Genomic DNA, 15166 nt, shown 5'->3' with positions numbered 1-15166 from the left:
GACAATTAGGTTTTTAGGAAGCAACTACGCAACTGCTCGATCCTACAGCAACCTCATCTTCTTCCCGGCGTTCGTGGCGGCAGCGGGAGATCGGCACTGCATCCTCTCTGCACTGCATCGAGCGGGACGACTACTTCAACAGGTGCTATGTCGACTAGCGCAACCGGCTCTAGTGCCGCGGGGTATGTTGTGGTTCATCTCCCTATTTTCAGCGATTAAAATCATGATAATTAGTATTATCTACGTACTCGTGACACTTAGATCACACATGCACATGTCTGATGTCACCAAAATTTTGATAATATTTTTTTAGATTAAACTGGTAATAGAATTGCCTAATTTTCTTAACAGCACTCCCCTCCCCCGTGCTGCCGTGCGAGCGACCTGGCGATTCACAGACAATGCAGGCCCCGTGCTGCGACCTGGCGATTCACGTGTGCCTGCCGAGTGCCGAGTGCCGAGGCCGCCGGCCGACCGGCGGCTGGCGTCGCGTTTCGGCGCCGAAGTTGCTGACCAGTGGCCACTCGCGCTCGCGATGGGTCGCGACCACGACCTCGACCTCGACCTCGTCCAGTCCGCGGCCCGAGGCGGGGACCGGGGACGCGGCCGCGGCCGCTGTCTCACCGTACGGCTGGGCAGCGACGTGGTCTCGTCCGATTCGGCCCCTGGACGCTGGAGGCCCCCCTGCCCGGCTGCCCCTGTCCGCGCTGGGTGCATGCACCTGCGACTGCGAACGAGGCCTCTGCCTCTCCCTGTCCACCCGTCACGTTTTCACGTGGGCGGGGCAGGAATCGCCGCTGCGGTGCCTGAACCTGAACTGACTAGGCTCAAAAGATTTGTCTCGGGCCATGTGCCCGCACGTGAAGAGGGTGCCGACGCAGCGTGCGTGGCTCGGGCTCCAATTTTTTTGCAATCTGGACACTGTAGCACATTTCATTTGTATTTAACGAACTTTGTTTGATCATGGGCTAACTAGGCTCAAAAGATTCGTCTCGTGATTTACGACCAAACTGTGTAATTAGTTACTTTTTTACCTACATTTAATGCTCCATGCATGCGTCCAAAATTGATGTGATGAAAAGAGAGTAAAAAAACTTGGACTTTTGAGGTAATCTAGACACTGCCTCGGCTTCCTCCGCCTTCTTCCTGTCTCTGGGAACGTTGCTGAGCGCTGCTTGTTTGGATTTGGATGGAGGAGGCGTCGCGCACGCGCAATCTACTGTACATACAGTAGGTCAGTGTTGTTGTAGGCGTATCATTTTCGTTTGGTCACGCAGCTGGCTGTTTTCATAAACAAGTTCTCCGTCGACCATTGACACCGATGGAACGTCCGTTGAGCACAGCAGAGCATGGTCACCAAGTCCTTGAGGTGCTTGTGGACTGGGGCCTGGTTTAGTTCCACCCCAAAATCCAAAAAGTTGCTACAGTACCTGTCACATCGAATGTTTGCGGCCCGTGCATGGAGCATTAAATGTAGACGAAAAGAAAAACTAATTGCACAGTTTGGTGGGAAATTGCGAGACGAACGTTTTAAGCCTAATTAGTCAATGTTTGGACACTATTTGCCAAATAAAAACGAAGGTGCTACAGTAGTCCCAAAATCCAAATTTCGCGAACTAAACAAGGCCTGGTTTGTCCATGTACACTTGGTTTTTATGGTGGCCAACAACATGCATGCAGGTTTACTTTTAGTTAGTTTTTATTATATATATTATATTATGGTAGTGGTAGAACTTGATGGTTCAGGAGCATATATAGGCACATCGTTATGGTGTTTTTTAATAATAGGTAATAATAGCATATATATATATATTGATAATTTAGATGTAGATTTGAAATTGTATTTTAGTTTCACTACTGCACAAAACATTTTCACCGCCTGTTCAAAGGCAGACTTGGCTCGGTGGGGCAAAAAAAAAATGGCGGATGATCTGGCGGTGAAAACTATCATGGGTTTCGTCGCTGGACCATCCGCCGAACTAGCGGTGACAGCACTTATCACTACCGGTTTTTGCCCACTACGCCACGCCACTAACAGTGATGAGAAGTTTTACCGTCGGTTGGAAGGTAGATAGCGCAGTGGTCATTTTAGCCAGCAGTGAAAATCGCTATCACTGCTGACTCGATGGACGGTCCGGCGGTGAAAAGCACCACAGTTCTCACTAACGGATCATATGCCGAACCGATGGGTTGTTCAGCCACTACGCTCCACCCATTATGATTCGAGGACAACATTACTGATGCTATTAATATTATGCTACATTTAAATTAGTATTCTAAAAGTGCATTATCACTGCTGACCTAGACAAATCGTTGGTGATACGGTAAAACTACAATGATAACCAAGACATCATGCCAGATAAAATGCTGCACCGACGGTGATGATCAAGACATCTCTGCCAGATCAAGTGATGCACCGGCAGTGACGTTCAAGACGTCACCACCGGATCAAACGCCACTTAGGGGTGATGATCAAGACATCACTGTCGGATCAAATGGCGTACCGATGGTTATGAGCTCTTCATCACCCCGGACACTATGCTGGACCGATGATAATCATCATTTCATCACCTCAGGACCAAATGACACACCGTCAGTGATGATCTCTTCATCACCGTCGTATCATATGTTGGAGCGGCGGTAATCATTACTTCATCACCACAGGGAACATCCTCACTGGATCATCTGCCGAACCGGCAGTAATAATTTCACAAACGGTGGTGAAAACTGACAGTGAAGGAGGTTCTAGTAGAATCGACGGTGATGAGTACTCTGTAGTAGTTTTATTTTAACAATAAAAAATGTTGGTGATTTAGATGCAAATCTAGGAGATTCATTTATTATACTTGTGTCATAATGGGATGATAGCTAATGAAAATTTTGGGGTTACATCGATAGACTTATTGGATGAAAATTTTGGGGTTACATCGATAGACTTAGGGTTTGCTTTATGTCATATTTTTCATAAATTGCTAGATAGATGAAATTTCAAGAGGCTATTTCAGATTATGTACCATAATGTCAAAGACAGTAATTTGGATGCAAATTTAAAGAGTTACTTTAGACTATCTTTCATAACAGTAGATGTGAACAATTTAGATAAAATTTAAGGGACAATTTAGACTGCCTTTTTAATTGCAGAGGTGGATAGTTTAGAGGTAAATTAGATTGGATTAGATGGCTATTATTGTTAATTATAATTGAAGTCTACTGAAGCGATGGCCGAAAGTTTCTTGCTTTTTTAAGAATGTTGTAAATCTATATATTTTCTATGGTGTCTCGGAATTTAAGGGTGTTCTGCTAGGAGTGTCAGCCTTCCATTATTATATAGTATAAAATAAAAGACACAAATGTGTTATCATGTCAACCTAAAGTGTTTTTAGATTAGTTTATGATGTTTTAGTTAATTACTAATAGTATACCCAATTGGATTCTAAAAATAAGAGGCGCTCGGTTCACATGGCTATTATATTAGGATACCGCCGCTAGCTTCCTAAAGGCTTGCTGCATCACCTTTCCTTGCATTGTTCGCTTTTAGTTTTGTGCATCCATCCTTTCTGATCAACCCGAATTATTTGTGACCCGACACCGACACCGCTCCCACAACTCTCCAAGAAACCCGATCACTGATCGCCACCACGTGAGACAACCAGCCCTAATAAAAAGAAAAACGAGGGAAGCACCACCTAGTGTCACCGCCATGGATTGAGGAAAGGACCTTTGCATTGGGAGACGAGACGAGATTGAGAATGAATGATGGGGATGGAGATTTGGAGAGAGAAAAACACCGTGCGTCGTGCATAATGCATGTAATGGATTAAAAGCAAAGCTAACTGCTGGCTGAAAGAATCTTTACGGTCTACCTCTCAGTCTATTCATATAATAGTTAGCTATTTATTATTAATATATGATTCACTTGTCTCTCTCATAAAAAAAATTAGTTCTTATGGCTAAGCCAGCTATAAACTTACAACACGTTTCTCCTCTCATCTCTCCTCCACCACAACATTTATGGCCTCCTTATGTATAGCTTGTTATTATACTTACTCTAACATTAACTACAATGGGGGGCGGGCGGGATCGATCAGCGGCCTGAACAAAATGGAACTGTGCATATGCTCTGTGCCTCGGAGGGATGTGGGTTTGCCCGGACAACTCATGGTATGATTTGGGGGAAAGTGGACGCATATATTAAAAGATAGTTCAATTGGATTTATTTAATTACTTACAAGAACTCACATGGATAGCCAGCGTTGGCGTTAGCTATGTAAAAACTTATCCACAATAGCAATTGCAGGAGAACTCACATCGCGTTCCCATGATATGTCCTCCGTACTATGGTCTCCTCCACTTAGATGGCAGCGTATGGCTTCTGTAGAGTCCACCACACACACAGGCCAGCCCCAAACACCAGCGATATGGCGAATCTTTGTAGTCTGTGATTTTGCAAGGGCTTTTGTATTTGCTTTCATCTCATCTATGGAATCAGAAAGACTCATGCCTCCACCAAAATATTTGCTTAGTTCTCGCACACCAATTGCCTTAGCGAGCCCAGTGTGGTTGCCAATCTTATGAGCCAGCGTAGTATCAAAATACTCTTTTAGTTCCTCAACTAAGCCAGAAGCAACCATATCATCAATACGGCGACACAGATACTCATTAAGAACCAGCTCATGCGTATGGACCCAAAGTAGACAACTTTCGAACCTTAAATTTGGCTTATACTTTGGTATCAAAAAAGGATTGGCAAGGGAGGGATCAAGGTGGTCAGCAAGAAATCCATGCATAAGTGAGTTTGACCCACCTACCAGAACTGGAACTCGACCACGCCTTGCAATAGACTCTGCAGTAGTTGTTGCAATAGATCGAAAGGAAGGTACAGACACATCATCCGCAATTGATGAAATAACCCCAATTAAGTGATGAGGAATACCACCTTGATCATTCGGCCGGATCTTGTTAGTTGTGATATCAAGACCAGCATATATTTGCATCTTGTCCGCATTTATCACTTCACCACCAATCACCTTGGATATGTCAATTGATAACTTCGTCTTGCCTGTGCCAGTGGCACCCATGATTACCACCGGTTTAATCGACATCATCTACGAGATGTAGTTTGATCCTGCAGAGGTGAGGGGGGATGGGGTGGAGTGGTAGAGGGGAAAGTGCTTCTTGCCCTTTAAACCCTAGGTCGACCAGCCCATGTATATGAAGAGTCGATGGTGTAGTCGGGCAAGAAGAGGGGATGGGGGTAAGTGCTGTGAGCGTTGATAACCTAGGTCTGGCAAACTAAACAATGTACACTAGCAGGCATTCCTATAACTACTTATGTACTACCATGGATACACTCTGCAGAAAAACTTAATTATGCACATGTATGCAGTAACGTAATGCAAAGATGTATGAGTACAATATAATATGTATCATATGTATGTGGACAAATCCATAGGTCCACAGGTGTGGCGAATGGAAGGAACTTCCTCTAGACAATCAAAGAAGAGGCAACCCGGCAAAGGAGAAGCTGAAGTGTCAGGTGCCTGCACATATTTCTTTACTTTCCCATCCTCTCATGTATTTGTGCAAAAGTCATGTTCTGCCTATAATCAGTTCGAGGACATCATAACCATCTCCTTTCCATTTCTTTCATACTCTTGCTTGCTAGATCTCTTGTTATCATCTCTAATTGTAGGTTACTTTGTTCCGTTCTGATGATTTCATTCTTTGGACATTTAAGGGACATGCTCCATTGTAGGTAACATTGTGTCTAGTTTTGTTGTCTTTGTGTGCTTTTATGCCTACCCAAACCAACGAGTAGAAATCTTGTGGCGTGACGCAAATAACAGCTAGCTATTCTGTAGCAAGACGTATGCATGGCGTGGGCAAAAGTCCCCGGGGAACTGAACGATTGATTAATCGGACCACCATCATTTACCTTACTGAATCTAGTTAATATATACACTCCACCTTAGAATAAACGATAGTATTTAGTTTCTGGAAAGGAGGGAAACAAACAATGGTACTCCGTAAAATATATATACCAAATTACTATAAAAATTATTTCTCAAGCTACGAAGAATAATCTAAGTGGAGACATGGGCCCCTCAAGAACCCTCGTTATAGTGTTTATTATTTCCATCTATAATGTAATCCCACATGGTGTTGTGCTTTGAGTTTAGTGATGTTGGTTGTTTGAATTCCACTTGAGCAAACATTTCTCTATGTCAATATACCATTTCTCTACACCAATATACCAGTGATTTTATTTAGTGACCTAGAATAGATATTATGTAATGGATGCCAAACTCTATCGCCCTTACATAACATCATACTGTAAAATACATATTAGCTTCTATTGAGATATTTTTTAGTACAACATACATATGATCCCTAAGATTTGATATATACCAAGAAGATCATCTTCCACGATATGGTAGTGGAAAAAATTAATTAGCTATAGCTTCTGTGGGGATGCTTTCGAGTAACATGTATACATGATCCCTAAGATTTGATATATCAAGCAGATCACCCGCAGCGAAACGCGGGCACAGTGGCTAGTTTTCTTAACAGCACTCCCCTCCCCCGTGCTGCCGTGCGAGCGACCTGGCGATTCACAGACAATGCAGGCCCCGTGCTGCGACATGGCGATTCACGTGTGCCTGCCGAGTGCCGAGGCCGCCGGCCGACCGGCGGCTGGCGTCGCGTTTCGGCGCCGAAGTTGCTGACCAGTGCGCTCGCGATGGGTCGCGCGACCACGACCTCGACCTCGACCTCGTCCAGTCCGCGGCCCGAGGCGGGGACCGGGGACGCGGCCGCTGTCTCACCGTACGGCTGGGCAGCGACGTGGTCTCGTCCGATTCGGCCCCTGGACGCTGGAGGCCCCCCTGCCCGGCTGCCCCGTGTCCGGCTGTCCCTGTCCGCGCTGGGTGCATGCACCTGCGACTGCGAACGAGGCCTCTGCCTCTCCCTGTCCACCCGTCACGTTTTCACGTGGGCGGGGCAGGAATCGCCGCTGCGGTGCCTGAACCTGAACTGAGCGTGCACGCGTCGGACGCCTCGGGCCATGTGCCGGCACGTGAAGAGGGTGCCGACGCAGCGTGCGTGGCTCGGGCCTGGTTTAGATTCCAAATTTTTACAACCTAGACAGTGTAGCACGTTTCGTTTGTATTTAATAAATTTTGTCCGATCATGGGCTAACTAGGCTCAAAAGATTCGTCTCGTGATTTACAACCAAACTGTGTAATTAGTTACTTTTTTTACCTACATTTAATGCTCCATGCATGCGTTCAAAAATTGATATGATGGAGAGAGAGTGAAAAAACTTAACTTTGGGCCTCGGCTTCCTCCGCCTTCTTCCTGTCTCTGGGAACGTTGCTGAGCGCTGCTTGTTTGGATTTGGATGGAGGAGGCGTCGCGCACGCGCAATCTACTGTACATACAGTAGGTCAGTGTTGTTGTAGGCGTATCATTTTCGTTTGGTCACGCAGCTGGCTGTTTTCATAAACAAGTTCTCCGTCGACCATTGACACCGATGGAACGTCCGTTGAGCACAGCAGAGCATGGTCACCAAGTCCTTGAGGTGCTTGTGGACTGGTTTGTCCATGTACACTTGGTTTTTATGGTGGCCAACAACATGCATGCAGGTTTACTTTTAGTTAGTTTTTATTATATATATTACATTATGGTAGTGGTAGAACTTGATGGTTCAGGAGCATATATAGGCACATCGTTATGGTGTTTTTTAATAATAGGTAATAATAGCATATATATATTGATAATTTAGATGTAGATTTGAAATTGTATTTTAGTTTCACTACTGCACAAAACATTTTCACCGCCTGTTCAAAGGCAGACTTGGCTCGGTGGGGCAAAAAAAAAATGGCGAATGATCTGGCGGTGAAAACTATCATGGGTTTCGTCGCTAGACCATCCGCCGAACTAGCGTTGACAGCACTTATCACTACCAGTTTTTGCCCACTACGCCACGCCACTAACGATGATGAGAAGTTTTACCGTCGGTTGGAAGGTAGATAGCGCAGTGGTCATTTCAGCCAGCAGTGAAAATCGCTATCACTGCTGACTCGATGGACGGTCCGGCGGTGAAAAGCACCACAGTTCTCACTAACGGATCATATGCCGAACCGATGGGTTGTTCAGCCACTACGCTCCACCCATTATGATTCGAGGACAACATTACTGATGCTATTAATATTATGCTACATTTAAATTAGTATTCTAAAAGTGCATTATCACTGTTGACCTAGACAAATCGTTGGTGATACGGTAAAACTGCAATGATAACCAAGACATCATGCCAGATAAAATGCTGCACCGACGGTGATGATCAAGACATCTCTGCCAGATCAAGTGATGCACCGGCAGTGATGTTCAAGATGTCACCACCGGATCAAACGCCACTTAGGGGCGATGATCAAGACATCACTGTCGGATCAAATGGCGTACCGATGGTTATGAGCTCTTCATCACCCCGGACACTATGCTGGACCGATGATAATCATCATTTCATCACCTCAGGACCAAATGACACACCGTCAGTGATGATCTCTTCATCACCGTCGTATCATATGTTGGAGCGGCGGTAATCATTACTTCATCACCACAGGGAACATCCTCACTGGATCATCTGCCGAACCGGCAGTAATAATTTCACAAACGGTGGTGAAAACTGACAGTGAAGGAGGTTCTAGTAGAATCGACGGTGATGAGTACTCTGTAGTAGTTTTATTTTAACAATAAAAAATGTTGGTGATTTAGATGCAAATCTAGGAGATTCATTTATTATACTTGTGTCATAATGGGATGATAGCTAATGAAAATTTTGGGGTTACATCGATAGACTTAGGGTTTGCTTTATGTCATATTTTTCATAAATTGCTAGATAGATGAAATTTCAAGAGGCTATTTCAGATTATGTACCATAATGTCAAAGACAGTAATTTGGATGCAAATTTAAAGAGTTACTTTAGACTATCTTTCATAACAGTAGATGTGAACAATTTAGATAAAATTTAAGGGACAATTTAGACTGCCTTTTTAATTGCAGAGTTGGATAGTTTAGAGGTAAATTAGATTGGATTAGATGGCTATTATTGTTAATTATAATTGAAGTCTACTGAAGCGATGGCCGAAAGTTTCTTGCTTTTTTAAGAATGTTGTAAATTTATATATTTTCTATGGTGTCTCGGAATTTAAGGGTGTTCTGCTAGGAGTGTCAGCCTTCCATTATTATATAGTATAAAATAAAAGACACAAATGTGTTATCATGTCAACCTAAAGTGTTTTTAGATTAGTTTATGATGTTTTAGTTAATTACTAATAGTATACCCAATTGGATTCTAAAAATAAGAGGCGCTCGGTTCACATGGCTATTATATTAGGATACCGCCGCTAGCTTCCTAAAGGCTTGCTGCATCACCTTTCCTTGCATTGTTCGCTTTTAGTTTTGTGCATCCATCCTTTCTGATCAACCCGAATTATTTGTGACCCGACACCGACACTGCTCCCACAACTCCCCGAGAAACCCTATCACTGATCGCCACCACGTGAGACAACCAGCCCTAATAAAAAGAAAAACGAGGGAAGCACCACCTAGTGTCACCGCCATGGATTGAGGAAAGGACCTTTGCATTGGGAGACGAGACGGGATTGAGAATGAATGATGGGGATGGAGATTTGGAGAGAAAAAAAAACCGTGCGTCGTGCATAATGCATGTAATGGATTAAAAGCAAAGCTAACTGGCTGAAAGAATCTTTACGGTCTACCTCTCAGTCTATTCATATAATAGTTAGCTATTTATTATTAATATATGATTCACTTGTCTCTCTCGTAAAAAAAATTTAGTTCTTGTGGCTAAGCCAGCTATAAACTTACAACACGTTTCTCATCTCATCTCTCCTCCACCACAACATTTATGGCCTCCTTATGTATAGCTTGTTATTATACTTACTCTAACATTAACTACAATGGGGGGCGGGCGGGATCGATCAGCGGCCTGAACAAAATGGAACTGTGCATATGCTCTGTGCCTCGGAGGGATGTGGGTTTGCCCGGACAACTCATGGCATGATTTGGGGGAAAGTGGACGCATATATTAAAAGATAGTTCAATTGGATTTATTTAATTACTTACAAGAACTCACATGGATAGCCAGCGTTGGCGTTAGCTATGTAAAAACTTATCCACAATAGCAATTGCAGGAGAACTCACATCGCGTTCCCATGATATGTCCTCCGTACTATGGTCTCCTCCACTTAGATGGCAGCGTATGGCTTCTGTAGAGTCCACCACACACACAGGCCAGCCCCAAACACCAGCGATATGGCGAATCTCTGTAGTCTGTGATTTTGCAAGGGCTTTTGTATTTGCTTTCATCTCATCTATGGAATCAGAAAGACTCATGCCTCCACCAAAATATTTGCTTAGTTCTCGCACACCAATTGCCTTAGCCAGCCCAGTGTGGTTGCCAATCTTATGAGCCAGCGTAGTATCAAAATACTCTTTTAGTTCCTCAACTAAGCCAGAAGCAACCATATCATCAATACGGCGACACAGATACTCATTAAGAACCAGCTCATGCGTATGGACCCAAAGTAGACAACTTTTGAACCTTAAATTTGGCTTATACTTTGGTATCAAAAAAGGATTGGCAAGGGAGGGATCAAGGTGGTCAGCAAGAAATCCATGCATAAGTGAGTTTGACCCACCTACCAGAACTGGAACTCGACCACGCCTTGCAATAGACTCCGCAGTAGTTGTTGCAATAGATCGAAAGGAAGGTACAGACACATCATCCGCAATTGATGAAATAACCCCAATTAAGTGATGAGGAATACCACCTTGATCATTCGGCCGGATCTTGTTAGTTGTGATGTCAAGACCAGCATATATTTGCATCTTGTCCGCATTTATCACTTCACCACCAATCACCTTGGATATGTCAATTGATAACTTCGTCTTGCCTGTGCCAGTGGCACCCATGATTACCACCGGTTTAATCGACATCATCTATGAGATGTAGTTTGATCCTGCAGAGGTGAGGGGGATGGGGTGGAGTGGTAGAGGGGAAAGTGCTTCTTGCCCTTTAAACCCTAGGTCGACCAGCCCATGTATATGAAGAGTCACACGGTGAGAAGCATGCCAGTTCTCATAGTAAACTGAGAACTACCCAGCAGGCTTGTCACCATGGACATTGCAAGAGTCTGGGTACTGGTAAACTGCAGGCAACTAATAACAGAGGAATGTTGCTTACCAATGGATCCTTTAGTTAGTTATCACACAACCCGATCTCCAAGATGCATAAGTACCTCTTTCCCAATAGGCTCGTCACCATGAATATGCATAAGTATCTCTTTCTGAATAGCAACAGTTCTGAAATCTGAGTTGAAAATAGCCGCAAAGAAAAGAAGAAATGAACATGTCCACAAGCTAGTATTTAACTGACTGATGCAAGACAGACATGAAAAGGCATTGGCAGGGTGGCTAAACAAACCAGGAGAATAGCAAAGTATATTGCTCGTATTTCACTGTCCGAAATCCCTAAACTTGTTAGCTGCACAAATCCCAATCAAGCCCGCTGCACACTGCATAATGTCAGGTTGCACTAAGCTAAAAAAAGAATAAAAATCTGAAATTGTGTAGCCAATCCAGAGATAAAAACAATCTCAATCCAAAGATAAAATAGAGAGGATGTATCCAGTTGAGGTTGCAATCCCTAAGAACAATGAGCATTTGTATCAGTTAACAAAATATAAAGAGGAAGAGTCTATTTTTTTCTTACTTGATACAGTAATGCTATACAAATGGAATACATCATGTCCAAGAGCACCCCAAAGTGATCTTATTCCCACAACAGAAGACATATCAGCCCTGAAAAGGCATGAGATCCAAAACCACCCTTGATTTTTTTTTGGGTCTAGAATTGAGTTAGTATCAAGTCAGGTTTGTTTGCACTGCCTTCATAACTGAACCAATTGTGATATTAGAATGTGCTAAAGTTGCTATGAATGTGTTTTTTTGTTTGGTTAGATGGAAATATATAGAGATTGAGGACAAACCTTGATCACTTCTGCCTAGAACTGAGGAAGTTTGAAGTCAGGTTCCTTTGCGCCGGGCAACATGATTTGTTGGGATGTAACTATCTTTGGAATATGTGAGGAAACAATAGTTGTAGCATTCTTTTCCTGTTGGTGATGTTAAAGCAATCTTCTCTGTCCTATCACGAGGATAGACTACAGGCCATGAGGAAATAATTAGTAACGCATGGAGAAAATGGTAACGTAATGATGCAGCAAATCTGTCAAGAGAGGACGGCAAAAACGCATTTGATACAGCAAGTACTACCAGGTTATCAAGAAAAGGATAAACCATATAAGGCAGATGTAGTAGCACTAACTGAAAATTAATGACGTTACTACCTTATAACACAATAGCAATAAAAGATAATTAATGGAAGAGTAAGTCTCTCAAAGCAACACTAACATTCATGAACAATGTATTTAAGGGATGATCCATTTATGTGAAATAGAGGAGCCTTAATTGAAAATGGGACTATATGTGGAACTTTTTCAAGAAAAAATGATCTAGTAATCAGTATCGATGGAAACTTGTGTGAGCTTATTTGCCTTTTTTTTGCAATGCTTTGGTCTGAGGCTTAATGTAACTAAATTAAGCGAACTTAATTCTTAGAGACACTTAATAGAGGAAGTTGTACTGCACTTCGCTAAGCACTAAGTATCAGTGCCCATATTTAAACCTTTAACCCTCACTGACCCCTGCTATTCTATTTGAACAAATCCAAATGCATGTATAACCCCGACTCCGTTGTTTTATAAAGGGAGCAAGCCTCACTGTAATACCATTATATATAAAAGAACTGCACTAATAAAAGTGGAGCACCACTATTCTGAGGGAGCATCATACCTTTTATGGAGCAGTGCTGCAAGGAATCATGCTAACATTAGTGTTTACATACCAGGCTGCAACAATTAAAGCAAAATCCAGCTAAATTAGATTTAGCTAAATTAAATTCAGCTTTTTTTTTGGTTTTAGGCAGCTGTGAGCAGAATGCACAACATGGACAGGAAAAAGAGAAGTACTGCATTAGCGAGACTGCCATTGTGGATAATATAGCATGTAACACTATGAACGAAACTAATTAGTAACATGAGCACACACCTGAGCAGACTAACACGACGGTGTCAGAGGTGGCGAACTTGTAGAGCAGACTCCCAGCAATGAAATGGAAGGACGAGCCTAGGCAATAGGCTGTGTCAACGGAGCTCTGAACAGATGAAGGCGTCACTATAGCATGGGCAGCAAAAAGAAGCTCACAGCATTAGCGACACCGCCAATGTGGATAATACAGCATGTAACACTATGAACGAAACTAAGTAGTAGTATGAGCACACACGTGGGCATACTAAGACGACGCCGTCAGTATCGGCGAATGTGTAGAGCAGGCTGCCCGCAACGAAATGGCAGCAACAGCTAAAGCAACAGGGCCTGGTAAGGAGGCAACAACAATTTGGGCAACAGGGTCTGGTAAGGAAGCCAAGAACAGGTAAAGGCATCACCCAGACTTCTACTCAAAATAAAAACTGAAAAGGAAGCAATGGCAGTTGCCACGGAGATAAACAGAAAAGGATTTAACCTGAAAACCAACGAAGCCGGAATAAAGCGACGGAGAGCAGCCGCCTGAACCACCAATGTGACTGCGCCGACGGCAGGGCGGGGGAGGGGGGAGCCAACGCTGAGCACCCCTCCCCCGCACTCCCCACACGGTTAAACCTGGCCCAGAAAACTGCACTGAACCACGACGACAGGAACGACGAAGCGCTCGGATCTGTCAACCAATCGACGATTGGAGCAAGGCATCTAAAAGGAGGCAAGCAAGGAGCAGCGAGGACCACCCTGCTCGCGCATCAATCGACCCAATCGACCCTTCTGTTCTGCTTGCTAACCATACATTTGGTAAATTGAAAGACTTAGCCAAAATTTTATATATCCATCTCACGGTAAACTAGGGCGTTAGGTTAAATTTAGGGTGTTTGATGTGCTTGCTAACCATCGGCCTCACCAAACGTAGGCCTCCAAAGGGCAAGGTCCACCCTTCTGTTCTGCTCGCGCATCAATCGACCCTTCTGTTCTGCTTGCTAACCATACGTTTGGTAAATTGAAAGACTTAGCCAAAATTTTATATATCCATCTCACGGTAAAACTAGGGCGTTAGGTTAAATTTAGGGTGTTTGATGTGCTTGCTAACCATCGGCCTCACCAAACGTAGGCCTCCAAAGGGCAAGGTCAACCCTTCTGTTCTGCTCGCGCATCAATCGACCCAATCGACCCTTCTGTTAGCCCCGTCCGACATTGTTTTTATGGTTCAGATCGCCTTGTTCCTATTTTTCACTATGAGTTTTTGTCTTCTCATGATTGGACTGAAGGAGAACATGTTTCGTAACATGCATGTTGTTGGCTCAACCTGCTCTACGCATGGAGAAAGCACAAGGATAGAAAATCTGGTATTATGCTATAGCCTAGATTCTCCACGCACTCCGCAGCCTCTGAGCATGGCCACGATAGCTTGCTCTTTTAGCCCCGTCCGATATTGTTTTTATGGCTCAGATCGTCTCGTTCCTATTTTTCACTATGAGTTTTTGTAACATGCATGTTGTTGGCTCAACCTTTTAGTATATGCTTGCTCTACATATGGAGAAAGCACAAGGATAAAAAAATCTGGTATTGTCCTACAGGCTAGATTCTCCACGCATGCTGCCGGTGGTCTCAACCATATGCATGCAGCAGATAGCATGCATGCATCATAGAAGCTGCAACGCTACTGTGTGAGGTGACATGAATACAGAAGCTGCAACGCTACTGTGTGAGATGACAAGAAGCTGCAACGCTACTGTGTGAGGTGACAAGAAGCTGGTGCTGCAGTGCAAAAATGAGTGGATGATCAGTTCCCTCTGTTGGTCCCACGTCGTTCCATAAACTTTTGTCTTCTACAACTACAGACATTGGACTTCACGCTATCCGATCGATTAAATTGGGAAAAATTTTGAACTCCAGACGTCCATTTAATCTCGTACATGATATTGATCCTTCATGCCGAATATCTATGCTAGCACAACAGCACACAGCGTGCCA

The 15166-nt window shown here is 43.7% G+C and overlaps 2 protein-coding genes and 1 long non-coding RNA gene across 5 annotated transcripts; all 3 read right to left on the bottom strand.

Moving 5' to 3' along the window:
* Nucleotides 1-4259: 4259 nt before the first annotated feature.
* On the bottom strand, nucleotides 4260-5102 carry LOC136463547 (adenylate isopentenyltransferase-like). The gene has a single exon (XM_066462537.1). It carries the CDS (start codon nucleotides 5100-5102, stop codon nucleotides 4260-4262), a length of 843 nt encoding a protein of 280 aa, XP_066318634.1.
* A 5078-nt stretch (nucleotides 5103-10180) lies between these two features.
* On the bottom strand, nucleotides 10181-11023 carry LOC136463538 (adenylate isopentenyltransferase-like). The gene is made up of 2 exons (XM_066462525.1): nucleotides 10877-11023; nucleotides 10181-10768 (listed from the first exon to the last, which is right to left on the bottom strand). Exons 1-2 carry the CDS (start codon nucleotides 11021-11023, stop codon nucleotides 10181-10183), a joined length of 735 nt encoding a protein of 244 aa, XP_066318622.1.
* A 208-nt stretch (nucleotides 11024-11231) lies between these two features.
* Nucleotides 11232-13561, bottom strand: LOC136494115 (uncharacterized). Of its 3 annotated transcripts, none has more exons than XR_010768518.1 (6): nucleotides 13431-13561; nucleotides 13196-13321; nucleotides 12941-12996; nucleotides 12076-12249; nucleotides 11511-11887; nucleotides 11232-11396 (listed from the first exon to the last, which is right to left on the bottom strand). It is a non-coding gene; the product is annotated as an uncharacterized lncRNA (long non-coding RNA). The 3 variants fall into 3 exon arrangements; XR_010768517.1 differs by having other exon boundaries at nucleotides 11233-11396; nucleotides 13196-13301; nucleotides 13431-13529; XR_010768519.1 differs by having other exon boundaries at nucleotides 11233-11396; nucleotides 11511-11732; nucleotides 13196-13301; nucleotides 13431-13529.
* Nucleotides 13562-15166: the final 1605 nt, after the last annotated feature.

The sequence above is a fragment of the Miscanthus floridulus genome, chromosome 1 (assembly GCF_019320115.1).
Source record: "Miscanthus floridulus cultivar M001 chromosome 1, ASM1932011v1, whole genome shotgun sequence".
Taxonomy (NCBI): domain Eukaryota; kingdom Viridiplantae; phylum Streptophyta; class Magnoliopsida; order Poales; family Poaceae; genus Miscanthus; species Miscanthus floridulus.
This window is presented reverse-complemented; position numbering and strand designations above follow the sequence as displayed.

Excerpts from the sequence above, each read along its gene's own strand:
- LOC136463547 (XM_066462537.1), bottom strand. The coding sequence starts at position 5,102 with ATGTCGATTAAACCGGTGGTAATCATGGGTGCCACTGGCACAGGCAAG.
- LOC136463538 (XM_066462525.1), bottom strand. The coding sequence starts at position 11,023 with ATGTCGATTAAACCGGTGGTAATCATGGGTGCCACTGGCACAGGCAAG. Across the intron at positions 10,769-10,876 it reads TTGACATCACAACTAACAAG|GCGGAGTCTATTGCAAGGCG; the intron begins ATCCGGCCGAAT and ends GCAACAACTACT.